Below are 20,772 nucleotides of genomic sequence, written 5' to 3' on the forward strand. Positions count from 1 at the left end.
AGGCTTTTGAGTTCCTTTGATGTAATTTGTCCCATTTTAATTTAAGACCTTTCCCCGTGGTGCAAGGTCCTTGTAAATATGCCCCCATCTGTGCTTGGCAAATTTAGATTTTAATTCTTTGACTAACATAGCCATGTTAAAAGTGACCCAAAAATGTTGCAAGGGCCTTAAAAAAAACGCTTTCATGTGTCTTAGGCCATTTTAAGTCATTTCCCCTTGAATGTAGGTATATAATTGATTTAGATGATGTGTTTAAAAACGATTTATGAAAACAATTAGGTTTCTTGATATGTACTGCTAGAGCTTCATAGGTTGCTTGGGGCATATTTATAAGGCCTTTGAGTCTCTCTGATGTTATTTTTCCCATTTTAATTTAAGACCTTTCCCTGTGGTGCAAGGTCCTTGTAAATACGCCCCCATCTGTGCTTGGCAAATTTAGATCTTGATTATTTGACTTACATAGCCATGTTAAAAGTGATCTAAAAATGGAGTAAGGGCTTAAAAAAACGCTTTCATGTGTCTTAGGGCATTTTAAGTCACTTCCCGATGAATGTAGGTATATAATTGATTTAGATGATGTGTTTTAAAACATTTTTTGACATCAATTAGGTTTCTGGATATGTAGTGCTAGAGTTTCATAGGTTGCTTGGGGCATATTTATAAGGCATTTGAGTCTCTCTGATGTTATTTTTCCCATTTTAATTTAAGACCTTTCCCCGTGGTGCAAGTTCCTTGTAAATATGCCCCCATCTGTGCTTGGCAAATTTAGATTTTAATTCTTTGACTAACATAGCCATGTTAAAAGCGACCCACAAATGGTGCAAGGGCCTTAAAAAAACGCTTTCATGTGTCTTAGGCCATTTTAAGTCATTTCCCCTTGAATGTAGGTATATAATTGATTTAGATAATGTGTTTAAAAACGATTTTTGAAATCAATTAGGTTTCTTGATATGTAGTGCTAGAGTTTCATAGGTTGCTTGGGGTATATTTAAAAGGCATTTGAGTCCCTTTGATGTTATTTTTCCGATTTTAATTAAAGACATTTCCCCGTGGTGGAAGGTCCTTGTAAATACACCCCCATGTGTGCTTGGCAAATTTAGATTTTGATTATTTGACTTACATAGCCATGTTCCATACAGTTCTCACCTTCTGCGTAGTGTTTGATATGCTAGACTCCATCTGCACTATGAGATACCTAAGCAAAGGAAACACAGGTGATGTGATTGTGAAATGAGGAAAAGAAACTCCACATTTTTCAATTACATCACCTGTGTTTCCTAAGTTTACGAATGACATTGTGCAGATGAGATTTAGGTCTGTCCACGGACAGAGAAGAGGTCTGGCCTTTGTTCAAGAGTGAAGTGGACATTACTTACTTAATTGGTTGGCCTTCACATGTATTATCTCCTCTGTACTCTTCAACAAGCGTAAATTTCATCTGCAACCCTGAGTAGGCCTCACCTCAAACAAACCTCTGGATAGGCCACACCTTATCGTCATCCTGAATCAATCATTTAAAATGTTAGGGACAGATTTATGATAGGTGTGTGCCTCTTTTGCGCCGCTGTGCGTCACTTTTGTGACGCAGCGGCGGTGCAAAAGATTTGCTATGTGGCGACATATTTACAACTTGATGCCTCTTGGCAGATGTGTCATGCTGTAACGTCCTGTGCCACATGAAACCTGCGTCAGGTTTCATATAGGTGTTTTGTTGCAGGGTGGGCATTCATTTGCATGAAAGCCCTGTAAAACTAACACAGTGAAATTTAGAAGATTTCACTGAGTCAGCTTTATAGCATTGCTGAATCAAATCCTTACGCCTGTTTGAAACAGGCATAAGGAGTGATGCACCATGCAATGTGAGGCTTCCTCCTGTGCATTGCAGTAGACATGTCGTGCTTACGACGTAATTCCTGCAATGTGCTGCTTTTGCAGCACAGATGCGTGACGCATCTGTGCTGTTTTTGCCGCATGGTGCTCCTCATTGTAAATGCGGCACACCATTGGTGGCAGAGCAGCGGTGCACGTTAACTGGTGCATCCCCGGGGATGTGCCAGTTAACATAAATCTGCCCCTTTACATTTAAGTATGAGCAGGGGACACAGAGTTGGTGAGGCGTATCCACGGTTAAGAAGAGATGAGTCCTGTTCACTGAAAACTTGGACATAGGCCTCACCTCCTCAGCAACGCTGGACATGGCTAAATAATATCTGCAAAATGTTACTCTTGTTAAACAATTTTACTATTATAGTCTCTGAGATTTGTCTCTTACTCTGCAACATCTCATTGTTGTTCTCTTTATTTAAAGATAACGACAACATCAACCATGAGTGATAATGAGCAATCCGTTGATCTCGATCTTATCATTGAACTTGTCATTGAAACATCAGTGGAAGTAGATCCCTTAGATGTTTTAAATCCTGAGGATGATGAAGAACATGATGAGGATGCCCATTTGTCAGAATTGTATGACATAGGCTGGGAAGCTGACCTGCTTGAGCCTATGGAACTATAAACATTTATTTTTAAAAGTTACTTGAAATGAAAAGTAAACATGTAAACCGTTTCATTTAAAATTAAACACAACTTCAAAAACAGCATGTGTGTAGTATCTGTAATAAAATACTCAAATATGCTCATAAAATTAGTTCAGATTCACATATAAAACAGCACAGGTAAAATGTAGAAGCATTCCATTTCTTTGCTACTATTTGTAACTACTAAATTTGCCAATGCACTAAAAAAAATTCTATGTAAAAATGAAAAGTAGTGTGTTAAATTTTTGACGACTGTTATTGATTTACAGTTTGGTAATAGTGGTTAATAACATTTTTTATTATATTTTACCACAGATTCAACTGCAGATCATTTCAAAATTAAAGAATGCCTTCGAAGGACAGAAGGCGAAAGGCTACCAAACATCAAAGACAGCAGCTTAAAAAATGATTGCAGCAGACCTCTACAATAAAAACTCGTCAAGTCACCAAGAAAGGTCCGGGTAAGATAAAGAAATCATTCATAAGAAACATTTGTAGAAAAAAAAGTAGTACTACAGAAAATGTTTTAGTCCAGAAAAAGAGAAGCAATTTAAACGGAAAGGGGAGGCCAATCAAAAATGTTACTGCTAGAGCAGGAGATAACTCTGTTCATGGTAGTAGAAGGAGAAATCAGTTTAGGGACATTCGTAGACGAATGTTCCGCAACAGGATAATTGGCAATTTGTTAAAAAATATTAAGAAAGGTCAGCAGAAAGTGGTTTTTTATAAGAGAAAAAAAAATTGAGAAAGTTATTGATCAGGCATTTGAAATTAAGCGAAAGTTATTTATTTTGATAATCAATAGAATTAGGAAGCTAAACAAGGCAATTTATGATTTCAAAAGAAATAGTAGATGGAAGTGAACAGTTAATCGTAGTAATTTTTGTGAAGTTTTTTCAGGAGAATGGATGCATAGTTCAAGTTGTGAGGCATTTTTTAATGAGGAGAGTTATTTCCAGGATAATGATTTGGTGCATGCAGTTGACATCAGTGGTCGAGCTTATGAGGTGAAAGATGGTTGTCCAGTTGAAAAAGAAAAACTTGTGACAACAGAGGCAGAAGAGGTGTTAGGTAATGAGGTTTTAGGAAGACGTTCTAAGGGACCTGTGTACACCTGGAACTGTAGTAGTATTTGCAGTGTGCGACAGGATTCCATCAATTTGCTTTGTGATTTTGTACGGACATTTAATAAGAAAAGTTTGAAGCAGAAAATGAAGTTGTTGCAAGAATTAGATCCTTGCAGAGTGAGAGAAGTGACAGGTTTGCATGGTCATTCACTGGCTTGTCTTTCCAGGAGAGTATGCCAGAGTGTTTTTCATCATTTCAGGATGCTAGCAGTGCATCATAATAAAGTGAGGAAATTAGTTAGAATGTTGTATTATGCTAAGAGTCCAGCAGTTATGCTTAAACAATTATGCACTGCTCTTTTGCATGGTTCTGAAATAGATGTGAAGAATATTTGTGAAGAAATTGAGTTTTGTTACTTTGGAAGTAAAGAGGAGAATGTTGAAATTGACCCAGAAGAAGAGGGTAATGTGGAAGATAGTGTACAGGTTTCCAGTACAGATAATTTTCAGAAGGAAATTGCCACGTTTCAGGTGAAATCAAGTGAGAGGCCTAATTTCACTTGTGTGTGTTGTCGACGCACTTATTATAAGAATCAGACTAAGTTAGTGGATTTATATGCAAAAAGTGAAAGGGAAAATAATAGTCAATGGAAGGATTTTGCAACATACTTGATGGTAGAAAATTGTTTTGATTTGGGATTGGATCAACGTGTGTGTACTTATTGTTGTAACAAATTAAATCAAAACCAGATGCCTGCTAGAGCGGTTCATAATAATCTGGAATTGGTTGAGATTCCTTCTGAATTGAAGGATTTAAATACTTATTAATCTATTTTGATTCAAAGTATCCATCCCTTTCAGGCTATTGTAAGAATGGAACCAAAGACAGGGAAATTGCCTCCATCAGATTTACAGAGAGGATTAAAGGGAAGAGTTGTTTATTTGCCTCTAGATTTGAAGAAAAACAATAATACAATTGAAGTAGAAAAAGTGGAAGAGGAACCTCTGGTTATCTTAGTTAATGGGGTTCCGACAAAGAGTAAGAAAATATGGCAAGATTTAGTGGATGTTAGGAAAGTCAAAAAGGCAACATTGTATTTGAAAAAAAACAATAAGTACTATAAGAATGTATATGTTGCAGAAGAGGAAGTAAGTGAAGAAGAGGATAGCGATTTGTGTGCTGGTCAAATTGAGAAAGTAGAACCCTCTAAAAGTGAAGAAATATATGAACATTATAGTGTTCATCCTTTGCATTCCAAGGAAGTCATGGGGAATGCTATTGAGTTGTTTCAAATGAAACAAGCCAAAGGGAGTCCCATTAGTGTTTGGAAGGAAAGTTTGGAAGCTCGGTGTTTCCCACAGCTATTTCCAACAGGTCAAGGAGGAAGATATGATGAGCGACCTCATCAAATTCCTGCTTCTGAATACCGGACGATTGTATGCAGAAGATCCTAGGTTTCGACAATGCATTCCCTATTAGTTTCATCTCCTGTTTGAAAGCGATCTGTCTGGACTGTCATATGCAGTGAACCACATCTTGAAAAGTGGTATACAGATGCAAAACATCTCGGCAAGTGACTTTATGGATAAAGTCAATGTGCAAGACAGTATTTTGGATTCTCACCTGATTAATCTCATGGCGTGTCAGCGTGGTACTAATGAGTACTGGTACCGTCGTCATGGTGATTTAAAATGTATGCTGAGGAACTTAGGAACTCCCACATGGTTCCTCACTCTCAGCTGTGCCGAGTATGGCTGGGAAGACTTACTTGAATTTCTACGAGAGGCAAATGGAAACATTGAAAATATCGAATTCAAGACACCCGGAGAACTGTGCTCTTTGGATCCAGTGAATGTATGCAGGTACTTCAATCATAGATTTGAAGCTATGATGTCTTTCATCATGAACAAGAGAAATCCACCTCTTGGAGAGGTGTTGGATTTCTTCTGGAGAAAGGAGTACCAAGCAAGAGGTGCTCCTCATATACATATGCTGCTGTGGATCAAGGATGCACCTAAATTTGGAACAGATCCAGAAGACTTAGTGATGAGTTTCATAGAACAGTATTCTACATGTGCTGTTCCAAACGCAAAGGAGGACAAAAGCCTAAGAGAACAAGTTCTACGCTTCCAAAGCCATCGTTGCGGAAAGTACTGTCGTCGTCAATTCAGAAACAAGGACAAGTTCTACACCAAATGTCGTTTCGCCTTTCCACAACCGGTGATTTCTAAAGGAAGAGTGAACAGTTTGATGTCTTCGCTGCGACATAATGTGATGAAGAAATCACCTAAAAACACATACAATTTGAAAAGGAACGAAGAGTCCAAGTATATCAACGACTACAACCCAGTGGTTTTGTCCATGTGGAATGCTAACATGGATATACAGTTCGTGGCTGATAACTGTATGGCTGTGGCTCGGTATGTGACATCTTACATCACCAAAAAAGAAAAGACAGAATTGAAGGATATGTGGGAGGACATTTCCCATGAAAAGAGCCTCAGTAAGAAGTTGTACAGTTTCAGTCTGAAGATGTTGTCACATCGAGAAATCGGAGCTTACGAATGTTCTGACCGGTTGTATTCAGCAAGTCTCTATGCCAAATCCAGGAGTATCGTTTGGGCGAGTCTTGGTCTTGCTGCAACGCGTAATCGAGTTCTGAAACCTGTGCGGGAAATTGAGTATTTGGCGGAAAAGGAGCCAAACAGTACTGATATTTTGAAGACCAACATGTTGGATACATATTATCCAAATAGAAGCAGACACCTCGAGAATGTTTGTCTGTATGAGGTTCTACAAAATTACATATTCAAGAGGAACATCAAAGAAGATATTGATAAAGGAGTGTATGCTGTAATTGGAAGTGAGGGATGTCTCGTCAAGCAAAGAAAATGCCACTTGGTAAACCATCGAAAATTGAGTGGCGAATCTCCTGAAAAAAAGAGTTTTTCTATTTAGCACTTTTGCAACTTTTCAAGCCTTGGCGTGCAGAAGAGGAACTGCTTGGAGATTTCCTCTGTTACGAAGACTCTTTCAATGCCGCCAAGGAGACCATAGAATGTCCTGTTTTTCTCAAATATCTAGAAATGTTGAATGCGGAAATCGAGCAGGAAGCAACGATTGCAGCCGAGATTGCTAGAGACAGTTCTCAGGACAGTCAGAGTTCTGTTTCATTGAGTCAGGATCCACTAGGAGGACCAGTTATCGAAAATGAAGCTGCCACTGCCATGATTGAAGTGGAAAGAGCCATGGCACATGCTCAGGAGGATGCAGTTAACTTAGAAGACTTGGAAAGACAACTCAACGTTGAGCAGAGGAAAATATATGACGAAGTTACCAACCAAATTGATCATGGATTAAGTCATGAGAAGAAGGAGTGCTCATGTACGTCGTTGAAACCTGTCCGACTGTACGTGAGTGGAGAAGCGGGAACTGGAAAAAGTTTCCTCATTAAAGCAATTTCATGTTATTTGCAGAAAAGGACTGAGTCATCGCTGTCTTGTGTTGTCACCGCTCCAACTGGACTGGCAGCTCATAACATTAAAGGTATTACTTTGCATCGTCTACTGATGCTGCCAGTGGAGCATGATAACAAATTACAATACCACAAGCTATCTGGAGATGCTTGTTGTGAAGTTTCAAGAGTCTTGAAGAAAATGAAACTTCTTATCATTGACGAAGTAAGCATGGTTTCCAATGTCATGCTTGCCTTTGTGCATTTGAGAATGCAAGAAGTTCTCAAAACAGAGTATGATGTGCTATTTGGTGGCAAACCCATCATTGTTTTCGGTGATCTTCTGCAGCTGACACCAGTGAAAGGACAACCTGTGTTCAAAATGCTCACGCATGAAGATACCAGGAAGTGCCTAGGGAGCATTGGCAACGTTAATATATGGTTAAACTTCAATTATGCTGAACTGCATGAAAATATGCGTCAGGCGAAGGATGAAGATTACAAGAATATTCTACAAGATGTTAGAATCGGAAAAGTGACCGAGCATGGGAAAGAAGCTTTACATGCACGATTACTGTCAAATTTGTATCCAGAACAAGACGTTGTGCCTGAGAATATTTTTCAGAAAATTACTGAGAAGAAATCTGGAATATGTTTGATGCCAACTCTTGCAGAATGTGCCATCTTCAACAACAAAATGTTGTATTTAGAAAACCAAGATATTGTGAAACTAGAAGCTATTGACAGAGTAGAGCATATGGGATCAACAATTATTTTGTCTGAGAATTTGAAATCAAAATTGGATTCATTAGAAAAGAGTATATCTAAAACTGCGGGTTTTGAAAAGACTCTGAATGTGTGCTTAAATTGCCGTATAATTTTAAGAAGGAATTTACATGTTGAAAGAGGTCTGGTAAATGGATCAATGGGTAATGTTGTTGATTTTGTGAAATACAGAAATGGGGATGAAATTGAATTTTTTTAAATTAAATTTGATGGCATTGAGGAAGTACAGCTAATTGGTCGTTGCTCTGCTAGGTTTTTGCTTGTGAAAGACTTATATGTTCGCCGTGAGCAGTTTCCTGTTTGCTTGGCATATGCGGTGACAATCTATAAATCGCAAGGTTTAAGTGTAGACAGTGCATTGGTGAATATTGGCAGTTCTGTGTTCAAGGAGGGTATGGCATATGTGGCATTGTCACGAGTCAGAACTTTATCGGGATTGTACTTGATTGAGTGTGATGTCACAAACATTTGTGCGGATCTAGATTGTGTTAAGGAATACAATAGGTTAAGAAGAGAGTATGCGCCACATTTGCCTCAATATCCTTTGTTTGAGAAACGTGTGGTAGGCCGGAAACGAAGAAATGTGACCAATAGTAGGGAGGTTGTAGCAAAAAGACGAAAAGTCTATGAACCAGAAATTATAAGCAGAAAGGAAAAGGATTTTGTTGAAGATGTTGTTGGTTTTCAATTTGAAAACAGTTCTGGTGTCAACTGCTATGCTAATGTAGTGGTTAATGTTTTGTTTTCTCTAGAAACTTTAAAACAAGAGATTGTGGTCAATTCGGATCAGAGATTTTGCAGTTTGTTGAATTCTGTGTTAGAGAAATGTAGCACTGATAGAACAAAAATAGAAAGTGTGTCTGAAATTCGAAATCTGTTAGACAGATGTTCAGGTCAAACACAATTCTCTCAAAATATTCAGCAAGATTGTCAGGAGTTTTTAATGTATATGCTTGATGTATTGCAAGATGAAGGTGTAGATGTAGATCACCTGTTTGGGCTTTCTTGTCAATGGCAGCATGACTGCGAGAACTGTAGGGTATCAAGTACTACTAGTGTAGACTCAGAAAAATTTATATATTTAACTTTGCCAGACAGTAAATCAGTGTCCTTTAATAAGCTAGTAAAAGCAGCTGATCACAACATGGAGTGTAGCCAATGTAAGTCTGAAATGTTGTCAACATTATTTATACGAACATATGGCCAGTATGTTATTTTAATGTTCCAACGATGTAGGCCTGATGGAACAAAATTGACAACTTTGATTAAAAATGTTGTGGCTTCACAGTTGTCAATATCAGGAAGCACTTTTGTAACTGCAGCAATTATATATCATGACGGTCCTTCAATAACATCAGGACATTACACAGCTTATTTAAAGTCTAGAAATGGCTGGTCATTCTGCAATGATTCTGTTTTAACATTTTAAAAAAAATTGCCTTTTGACCTTAAAAATTCTTACCTGGTGTTTTTAAAAACAAAATTTTAGGGAAGGAATCTCAGGATTTGCCCCGAGGAATTTCAAGAGGTTATAATGGCTCCTACACAATTTGGCCTTGAGGATAAGTGTAGTACAGAGTCAAAAGTTATTTTTGAGTTTTAAATAGTTCCTGGAAAAAAAAAAGGTTTTCTTACAGAAAGTGGTGGGCACGGATTAGTTAAAGGACAACAGAGTATTTCCCAAAGCAAACGGTGTTCTTACCATAACACTTGACGTCATGGAAAATAACTGCACTTTGAATGAGTTCAGAAAAACTGTTTCTTTTTATAAGCTAATTCAAGCAGCCAATAAAAACATGGAGTAGAGGTAATGTAAGTCTGCAATGCTGTCTAGATTATTTGACCAACCTTTTGGTTATAATGTCATTTAAAAATTCCAACTATATAAACCTGATGAAAGTAAGTTTTCAACTTTAATTTCAAATGTTGTGGCTACACACTCGTTGATTTTAGAAACAAATTTCTAACTGCAGCTATTATATGACATGATGGTCCTTTGACAACATCCACTTATTACACATCTTATTAAAAATATTCTTACGTTCTGTTTTCAGAAGAAAGAATTTAGGGTAGGTAACTGGCGTATAATGATTCTAGGAGTTGATATAATTTTATCTACTGTTTTAAATTGCTTTGTGATTAAAAGTGATGTAGAGAATTAAATAATTGTAGTAGTCATAGAGGTAGTGTAAGTCTGCTTCATAGTAAGCAGTATCAGTGTCATAGGAAATGTGGAACATGAGTGAGCAAGAAGGGTAAGATATTACTAGTCCAGGATTGTGAAAGTGATCTTGAACGTTTTCTTTCTCAAAGTTGCGGAAATACAAAATGACGGGATTTGCTTAGAAGAATTCCAAGAGTTATAAATGGCTCTTACACGATTTGGCCTTGTGGAAACGTGTGGTAGAGAGCGAGAAGTCATTTATAGTATGTAACATATTTTTCAAAACGATGGAGGTTTTCTTTCAGAAAGTGGCGGGCTGAAAATAATAACAGCACAACAGAGTGTAAGCTGTTCATAGGACATCATTCGACGTCATGGAAAGTAAGTTAATTTTAAGGAGTTCTGATTTCTGATTTGTCATGTTGTATGGGTTTTTTAAACACAATCATTTTGATTGTGGGTTTTTTTCCCCGCTGTTATATGATGAATACCTTCAAGTCACTGTTTTTAGTGAAATTTGATAAATTCTGAGAACAGCAAAAATAAACCATTTAACATGTATAATTAATTCTGTACTTTTTGTATTTATGATATACATTTAGAAATGTGTAGTAGACATGAAGAAGCTGAGGCTTCTGTAAGTGTCAAAGTTGTTGCATTCAGTGCTCACATTCTACGTAGTCTTTCATATGATAGACTACATTTCAACAATGAGATACCTAAGCAAAGGAAACACAGGTGATGTGATTGTGAAATGAGGAAAAGAAACTCCACATTTTTCAATTACATTACCTGTGTTTCCTAACATTACGAATCACATTGTGCAGATGAGGTTTATGCCTGTCCAGAGAGATAAAGGAGGTCTGGCCTTTGTTCAAGAGTGCAGTGGACATGACTCACTTCGTTGGTAGGCCTGCACATGTATTATCTCCTCTGTACTTTTCAAGAAGCTAAATGTCATCTGCAAAACTGAGTAGGACTCACCTGAAAGAAATCTGTGGATAGGCTACACCTTATCAGCATCTAGAAACAATCATTTAAAATGTTAAGGGCAGTTTTATGAAGGCTGTGTGCCTCTTTTGCGCCGCTGTTCCGTCACTTTTGTGTAAAAGATGCACCATGTTGCAAGATAGGCCTCAGTTCATTTCCAGCAAGATACCGTCAGTTTAAAATGTATATAATTAGGACTGTGTAGGGGGCATGGAGAAGCTGAGGCTTCAGTAAGTGTCAAAGTTGTTGCATGCAGTGCGTACTCTTTCATATGCTGGACTACATCTGCACAATGAGATACGTAACCAAAGAAAACATAAGTGATGTGATTGTGAAATGAGCAAAAGAAATTGCACGTTTTTCAAATACATTACCTGTGTTTCCTAACAATATGAATCACATTGTGCAGATGAAGTTTAGGCCTGTCCAGGGAAACAGAGGAGGTCTGAACTTTATTGGTAGGCCTGCACATGTATTATCTCCTCTGTACTCTTCAACAAGCCTAAATTTCATCTGCAACCCTGAGTAGGCCTCACCTGAAACAAACGTCTGGATAGGACACACCTTATTGCCATCGTGAAACAATCATTTAAAATGTTAGGAACAGTTTTATGATGATTGTGCACCTCTTTTGCGCTGCCATTGCGTCACTTTTGTGAGACAACAGCAGTGCAAAAGATGCACCATGTTCCAAGATAGGCCTCACTTCATCTGCATCAAGATACTGTTAGTTTAAAATGTATATCTTTAGGACTGTGTAGGGGGCCTGGAGAAGCAGAAGCTTCTATAAGTGTCAAAGTTGTTGAAAAACTGTTTGTCCTTCAATCTTTTCCCTTGTCTTTTGTAATTTTTAAACACATGTTTTAATATTTTTCAAATGTTTGTTCTCTCTTTCACAGATTGAAAGTATAAAAATAACAAGTGACTAAGTTAACGACAATTATAAGGTAAATGTTTTGTACTCTTTTCATTACATTTCTATCACATTTAACTACTATTAGTTCCACTGCTTCATTTCTTTAACCCTCACTTTCCTGCCTTTGCTACTTCCCTCATTCCTTTCTCTATTACTTACTTACTCTACTCCTTCCACTCCTTTTCTCAGTCCCTCTCTTCTCATAGTTCCTCACTCTTGTTCACTCACTCCGTCTCTATTACTCTTAGTGTCTCTGACTGATCACTCTTTCACTACTTGTTCATTATGCTTTCTCTGTGTAGTTGAATCACACTAAGGGACATATTATGAACACAGCCAATAAAATTATTGCTGTTTTTATCGGCAGAAAACTGCTGCAAAAGTGGTTTTAGCGGCAGTTTTCTGCCGCAAAAGCGGCTTTAGCGACACATTTCTGCCGATAAAAGCTGCAAAATTTTTATCGCCTATGTTGATAATATGCCCCTATGTTATTTACATTTCTTTGCTGTTTCAATTATTCCTTTTCTGTTACTTCTTCTTTTCTGCTTTCTGTTTTTTCTCTCTGTTATTCCACATGTTTTAATCTTATTTTGAACATTCACTCACATTCTCTAAGAAACTCTTCTTTGTTATTCTTCTACTCTCCTTTTTTTCTTTCACTTCCTTATCTATTTTGTTTTTCACAATTATACCCTCTTCCATCTTTTCTTCGGTAAATAGATCTATTAAACAGTATCTCTGGTTTAGTCCCTATAGCTGTCTTTCTTTTAACATTACTCTCTGTTTCCTTCCCTTATACTTACTCTTCTTTTTAAAAAAAAAAAAAAATTTTGGTTCGCTCCCGGTTCGCGTACCGGCGAGCGAACCGGGAAGCGAACCAAAAGAAATAGAGGTTGCCAGAGTGCTAAACATTCTAGCAATTTTTTTATAAAGGGGAGGTAGTTCTGAAAAGAACTTTTTTTTAATGTTTTTGTTGTTTTATATATATTTTTTTTTTTCTGAACATTTTTTGTTTTTTTTGTATTTTTTGAACAATTTTATGTTTTTTTGGGTTTTTTGGGGGGAAACAACGAAAAACAGGCATTAGAAAGGGCTCAATAGGAGCAAAATTTTTTTTTATTTTTTGGGGCGTTTTGAGCACTTGTGGTTTTCATATGCTCTGTTTATCAAATTAATACTCATATTGGCACATGAGAGTAGGTTACCACAATAAAGACACACTATCTTCATGTGCACAAAATTTTCTTGAATGTTTGGCACTGTTTCCCGTGCCTCTGGCCCCGACAGAGTTACCTGTGCCGATGTCCTGGCGACAGGAGTTGGTGGGTTGTCTTGGAGGTCACGCATCTCTGCCATGCTGTAATTCAGTGGATGCCACCTCTGCATGTGACGGTGCATAGTATAGTTGCCGAAACTATACTTTTTATCTGTGCCTCTAGATAAATCTTCTTTGCATATGAGGCATGTCACATAGCGAGCATTCACTTTTTTTTGTCCTTGAGGAAAAGAAAAAAACTGCCAAATAAAACTATTTTTGTGGTGAGATATCCGGGGCTCCTCACGTAAAAACTGTCTTGGCTGTACTTCCTCTTCCTCTTCTTCGTCCTCTTCCTCCTCTGTGTTGGGAAGGAACTGTGGAGGTGGTCCTCTCTTCCTTGATGGTGGTGGTGGTGGTGGTGGGGGTGCACCAGCTGCAGCTACTACTGAAGCCATTTTCTACTCAGCAAAATAGGTCTTCCTTTCACAAAGTTGAAAGTCAGAGTGAGAAAAAAGGTGGGGGCTTTCATCATTTTGGAAAAAAAATAGTTCTAAACCAATGAAAAGTGTTATTTTTAGGTCACATGACCTAGCCTTACATCATTAGGAAACTAAAAGTGAAATGAACCAATGAAAAGTTTTATTAACAAGTCACATGACCTGTTACGCTTAAGTTACGCGCTGCGGGCCGCGCCCCGGATCGCTTCCAGGGAGCTGCGCTTCGCGCCTCGGTTCGCGCTCCGGAGCACTTCCGGGTGCGCTAACACGGCGCGTCATAAGACGCATTACGCGGCAACGCGATACGTCGCGCTTACGCGACGCGCCCCGGATCGCTTTCGGGGAGCTGCGGTTCGCGGCTCGGTTCGCGTACCGGAGCACTTCCGGGTGCGCTAACGCGGCGCGTCATAAGACGCATTATGCGACAACGCGATACGTCGCGCTTCCGCGACGCGTCACGATGTTGATTTCTAACGCGGCAGTTGCGCAAACGGAACGTTTACCGGTTCGCTTACCGAGTCGCGGCACCAAATTGAGCTAACGGGAAGCTACCCGGTTCGCGGACCGGGAGCGAACCAAAACATAATATTACATTTTTTTTTTATTAATAAACATATAAAATATATTTTTTGATTTAAAGAAGAATACATTTTACAGCTATAGATATTAGCTTTTAAAAAACCAATGAAATTCACTGAAAAAACCATAGGTTATAGACCATATATAGTTAGGAATTAGCATTTACAAAACCTTGAAAATTCACTGAAAAAACCATAGGTTATAGACCATATATAGTTAGGAATTAGCATTTAAAAAACCTTTTTTTACTCACACAAAACCATTGAAATTCCATATATAGTTAGTTGTACTAACTATATATCGCGCACCCGCAATCCACTGCTGATCATGTCACATATTACATCATTCATGACATGGTCAGTGACATCACTGATGACATCACTGATGACATCTCAAATGACATCACTGATGACATCACTGATGACATCTCAAATGACATCACTGATGACATCACTGATGACAACATCCAGTGACTGTATGTTTCTGTAAAGTTAAAATATGTCTTACATATTGAAGAATGAGTGGATTTATAAGTGTCTGGATGAAGGATTTATTAGGTGCATGACTGACTGTATGAGTGACTGATTAAATGTGTCTCACTGAGTGCATGGGTTAGTGACTAAACTGTCTTAATTTGTGCATCATTATGTCTGTTGTTCTGTAAACTGCTGCATGTGTTGATCAATAGCTATATGAGTAACTATATGGGTTATTGATTGGTTGCCTAAGTATTTGTATGGGAGACTGAGTGTGTGTGTGGCTGGGAGGTGTATAACTCTGTGCATAGATGTGTGAGCAGTTGATTCACTAGATGTATGGGTTCAAAAGTGCATGTGGAAACAGCTGTATGGGCGGTTGACTGTGTGCATGAGTGTATTGGTGAGTGAATGGATATCTAAGTGCTACATGTCAAAGTAAGTACATATGTAAAACACAGTACATGTGAGAGTTGACATATATAAATAACTATGCATAAGAGCCAGTGAATGTGTGAGTGGCTGTATGGATCATTGTGAACTTGTATCAGGGATTGTATAAGAGAGTAAATATATGTTAGTATATGTTTGAATAAGTAAGGTGTGTATAACTGTATAGTTGAGGAAATGGATGTGAGATTGATTCTTTGCATGACTGACTAGGTGTATAAGTAACTCCATGGATGAGTGACAGTCTGTGAGTGTCTGTTTACACTGAGTGTATCTAAGTTTTTATTAGAGTCTGAAGAGATTCATCGTATTATCACATGAATAATGTCATCAGTGATGTCATCAGTGATGTCTTTTGAGATGTCATCAGTGATGTCATCAGTGATGTCATTTGAGATGCCATCAGTGATGTCATCAGTGATGTCATTTGAGATGTCATCAGTGATGTCATCAGTGATGTCATTTGAGATGTCATCAGTGATGTCATCAGTGATGTCATTTGAGATGTCATCAGTGATGTCATCAGTGATGTCACTGACCATGTCATGAATGATGTAATATGTGACATGATCAGCAGTGGATTGCGGGTGCGCGATATATAGTTAGTACAACTAACTATATATGGAATTTCAATGGTTTTGTGTGAGTAAAAAAAGGTTTTTTGAAATGCTAATTCCTAACTATATATGGTCTATAACCTATGGTTTTTTCAGTGAATATATATATATATATATATACACTCTCTCAGAGATTGAATATCAGCATCTCATTTTCTTTCTGCATGAAAATGTGGCTTCATGTGTGGAGAGGAAAGTAATTATATGTATATCGACTAAAAAACTATGGTTAGAGGGAAATGTTGGGCGATAGCATTAAAAACCCTATACACTCACTGCAAAAAACTGAGTTTCAGGGACGTTATATATAGGGAATAGTATTTTAAAGAAACCTTGGAATTCAGAAAAAAATCAAAATGTTATGAGGACGTTTCAGTTTGGCTCAGATTTTATTTGCACAAAATGAATAATATAGATTCAGCAGTTACAGTTATCTGAGCTGACTATAAATTATGACCCTGCAATGCACTGAATAGGAATTCACATATTAAATCTGACTCAGCTTCTACATGCCCAAGGCATTAGAGATTAAATAAAGGCACCTAATCCCCAATGAATTATTTAGAAACTCCAGACAAAAAGTGTGGATTCAGAAATAGTACAAATAGTACAATATTACAATAGTGCAAATAGTACAAATAGTACAAATGCACAAACAGTCATCTTTTGCATTTGTGTACAGAGTTCTCTTTGTTTAAAGATCATTTAAAAGTCATATTTCAGACTATATAGCATGCATGCAAGTAACACAGGCTGAAAGTGGCAGGAGGTTGCAGATGAGACTCCACCATGAACCTGAAGGAACTTCATGAAAAGCATTATACTGCCAAGGCGGTGAGGGAGATGTATTTGACGCAGGAGTCTAGCTTCTTTGAGGGTGCCATTTCTGAAATGTTTTCTCATTACATCAAAAGCTTTTCATCAGGTATGTACAATTCATGTCTCTGCTCAACTACAGGCAGGAGTTTTTTTCATGTATTCTTTTGCAGGCAGGTAAACTCAAGTTATTGTACCAGAACATAGTAGAAAAACAAATAATGTGTTAAAATCATTTGCTACTAGAGAGTTGATTATAAATTTTAAACACAACATTTACAGTAACATGTGTTTATGCTAGAAGTTGTGTTGCGGCCACCACAAAGGAACTGCAAATTCAACCGTACTCGTATATGTATGCAAGGTAATGCACACCTGGTAGCAAAAGGGATCTGTCTAGGCCACTCATGTGTATTTATCAAAACTGTCTTTGAGTGTAGTTCCTCTGTAGGGTTATTGTCTTGACTTCCATTAGCAAATATAAAGCATGTAGTAGTTATGATTGAGTATAGTTTTAATTTACAAAAATATGACTAGATGGACATATAGATTCAATTGATCTGTCTAGTTAATGAAAACTATTACAAAAACAAAACTAATTGTAATAGTGAAGTACAACAACCATACAATTGATTCTAGAATGCTGCAGCCCTAAAATAGAAATGAAAACAAGCATGAGTAACACAATTATGTAACAATTCAACTAAGTGCATAAACTCTTCACAGTAATCTCCCCAAAAACTATATTCTTCAGAGGAAGAACACCAAGAAAGAGCTTCATCACATAATCCGTATGTTAGACAGCACCTGTTACCAACTGAGGTCCCCTTTCAACCACCTTCTGTTCCCAGGCCAATAAAAGGGGGCTTTTTGAAGCTGCTACCTCCGTCCCGGGCCAATGAAAGGTGGCTTTGGAAAATGTTGCCTCTTGCCTAGGCTAATGAAAGATAGATTTAGAGGCCAATGCCTCTGGACCATGCCAATGAAAGATGGCTTTAGAAGCCGATTGTCTCTGGGCAGGTTATATGGAGCAGCGCGTCATAGTTGTAGTCACACTTTTGACAGCACAGCAGCTTGTCACTCTCCTTCCAGCAGGTATCAAACTCCGGAAAGACAAAGAAATACATCCATGGCAAGCACATTTCAGTTCTAGTAAAAAAGGACAAGAGTAACTAAGGTAAAATGGAGAGATTTACTGAGAGAACGAGCGCTGGATCATCCAGGAATCAATAATGCTCTCATGGCGTCAATATCATTATTATTTTTTTGAATGTTATTAACATTTTCAAGTTTTACAACTACTCAAGCTAGAAATGTGCAATAGCTTTTACATAGCAATCATTGCCTATGCATACAATTATACATTTAGCATTAATGTCTTATTTATGAGGCCAATATCTACACATTCTCACATTCTTATCTAGTTCCCTGAGTTGAAGCACTCCTTAAACTATGTATATTAGTTAGTGTGTGAGTATATTGTGTTAGAGCTTAAGGCCAAGATATACTAAGGGTGTATGTTGCTCTTGCACCATGCAAGGTGACACAAGGCAGCCCCAGCCCCTTAGTGGGATTTACTAATCTAGGCAAAGACACCTTGCATGGCTCTGCACCGCTCAGTATATAGAGAACAATGCAAGGTAGCGTAGATCGCTGTCTTGCATTGCTCTGTATTGGTAACCGCTCCTTGAGTGGAGCATAGGCATTCCCATGCTGCTACCCATGGATTGTGGCCCAATCACAGATTCACTAAGGTCAGTAAATCTGGTATTGCGTCAAAATGGTGCGCCTTTCCAACAGTGAAGTAAAAAGGAAACAAACATTGTATTTCTCCTTGTTATTTCCTCTTTCTGCATGTGTGGCATCCTGCAGCACTAGTGGAATGAGGGAAATGCCTTGAAGCGTTGTTTCTGTGCAGGAAGGTGTCCCTTCCTGCACAAAAACAATACTGTTTGTAGAACAGGCACCCTCTCACCATGGCATTGGCACTATGCAGCACACAGTTTGCCATTACAAAGAGGCCGCAAAAAATGTGTCCTATCTTTGTAAACATAGGGCATTTCTGAGATCTCCTTTGCATTGCATACAATTTGTAAATATACACCCAAGTATGGTTGTTTTGTAGCCATTTGATTTGGATTTTCTCCCCCTTTCAGGGCTTTTATTATTTTTGGAGGGCATTCTATGCATGGTGCAATGGTAGTTAATACAATAATTATATCTGTAAGAGGCTGCTTCCAACCTCTTGCGACCCCTCTCCCTATTTATTTAGTGTATACCTGTAACTCTTCTAGGACGAGCTTTTAACAGGGCAAACCATCAGTGGTGAGGGGCTCAAATTTCTTATTTGTTACATCCATTTACGGTGGCCTGTTATTATCTTTCTCATTCTCCTTATATACATGTATTAATTTTTCCAACACTTCTGCTATCAGGTCTTGCACAACCTTCATTTTTCCTCACTGAGGAGCACTCTGACTACCACATTTTCCCAACATACCACAACTTGCCTCCACTTTTCTAATGCTGGTCTTATGGCTGCTTTCCATCTCATGGCTTTGGCCCAACAGCGAACTTTGTGGCCATGTCATTCTCGGTTCATGAGTGTATCAGTAATAAGCAGTGTCCATTTTCCCTAAACCTGTCCTTCCCATGGGACTGACCACAAAGTCAAGTAGTGCATAACGATAATGTACTTCTAGGGAAATCCACATCATATGTGGGGCAGGCAACATGGGCATATGTGTATAGCAGACTAATCTTTTTATCTTTCCAAGCAGCCAAACTACAGAATTCTTTACCCACAATTGAAAATCCATGGATAACCACATTATCTTCAGAAAATCTCTCAAGAATTGGGTCTTCCCCACATAAGCACCATACAGAAACAGAAATGTACAGCATATCCCTCTGTATATAAACATTTATTGGTACTATAGATATGCACCTATTTATGTGTATTCATTTATATACACATGTAGAATAAATATATTTTTAAAGCAAATAAATCAAATTAATTTAAAGTACAACAACACTTGAAAGCTGTAGTTTATTGAATGCATCTTTAATCTACATATACTTACTTCCATGAACGAAACGCCATTCTTTTCCACAATCGAACAGAATAACGAGAGTGAGCCCAGATTTAGTGCTGTAATTTTTCGGTGATTTATTTAAATATTCCACCAGCCTTCCGCCATACTTACTTCCATATGTATCTACATGCCTTCCATGTACTTATGGATCTATATATTTATAATGTACTAGCAGCCCGTCCCGACGTTGTCCGGGTTCGAAAAGTAAATTGTGTAATCTTGTTGGCGAAAGGTCCCTCTAGTTAATGTTACTCGTGCTTTCTTGTATGTCCTCGCCCCCTCCCCCGTGAGAATGTTGTTACTTCTGCCAAGACGATATTTAATGTAGCACTTGGTGATGTTGGCGAGTGAAATATTTGTTTAAGCCCTGAAGTCAAGTTTTCTCCTTAACGCCGCAATAAGTGGGAGTGTTACAGTGGTAAAACAGATAGCGGCGAGTGAATCTATAGCTTTGTTCTTAGGTTTAGAACGCAAGTACTGTGGTGAACGCTGACTCGCTTAAGGGCCATGCGAAAGCCTGTTTTTTTTATGTATGATATCTCCGTGCGATAAATATTGCAGCTTCAGAATGGCAGAACGCATACTCGCCTAAGCCCTGAAACGCCGTGTAAGCCGCACCTCTTTTGCATGAGGTCTTCCCCCTGTGACAAACAGGAGCGTGTCCAATGGTGAAATCCTTTATAAAATATTCCTCGCAAGGCTTGCATGTGTTACGCGAGTTATGTGGCGTGATTGGTCTGCTGTGAATTCAAGCCGCGCCCCGTCCCTGATGTCAGCGTACAACGGTAATGCCCAGGTCAATGAATCTGCCTACCCGAAGATGTGTGTGTGAGTGAATATTTCGTGTTTGCAATATTCTGCACTGTGATTATTGCACGTTTGAAATACGCTGCATTGTGAGCACGAATGGTTGAAATACTCTGCACTGTGTGTTTGGTTTTGCACCGTAACATCTCCTCGCATCTCAATGTTCTCCTCTCCATCTAACGCCCACAACTTGCCTCTCTGAATGTTAACGCCCAGATCTAACGCCCACATCTCACGGCCACATCTCCCCACTGTTTGGTTT

At 38.3% G+C, this 20,772-nt stretch overlaps 1 protein-coding gene across 1 annotated transcript in view; it reads left to right on the forward strand.

Moving 5' to 3' along the window:
• Positions 1-16,565: 16,565 nt before the first annotated feature.
• LOC144752090 (indolethylamine N-methyltransferase-like) overlaps positions 16,566-20,772 on the forward strand; it is a 62,859-nt gene continuing 58,652 nt past the window's right edge. Inside the window, exon 1 of the mRNA XM_078640039.1 lies at positions 16,566-16,717. Within this exon, the coding sequence (XP_078496165.1) occupies positions 16,582-16,717 (136 nt within the window). The 5' untranslated portion in view covers positions 16,566-16,581. The remainder of the gene's footprint in view (positions 16,718-20,772) is intronic.

This window comes from Lissotriton helveticus, chromosome 4_2 (assembly GCF_964261635.1).
Source record: "Lissotriton helveticus chromosome 4_2, aLisHel1.1, whole genome shotgun sequence".
In the NCBI taxonomy this organism is placed as follows: Eukaryota; Metazoa; Chordata; class Amphibia; order Caudata; family Salamandridae; genus Lissotriton; species Lissotriton helveticus.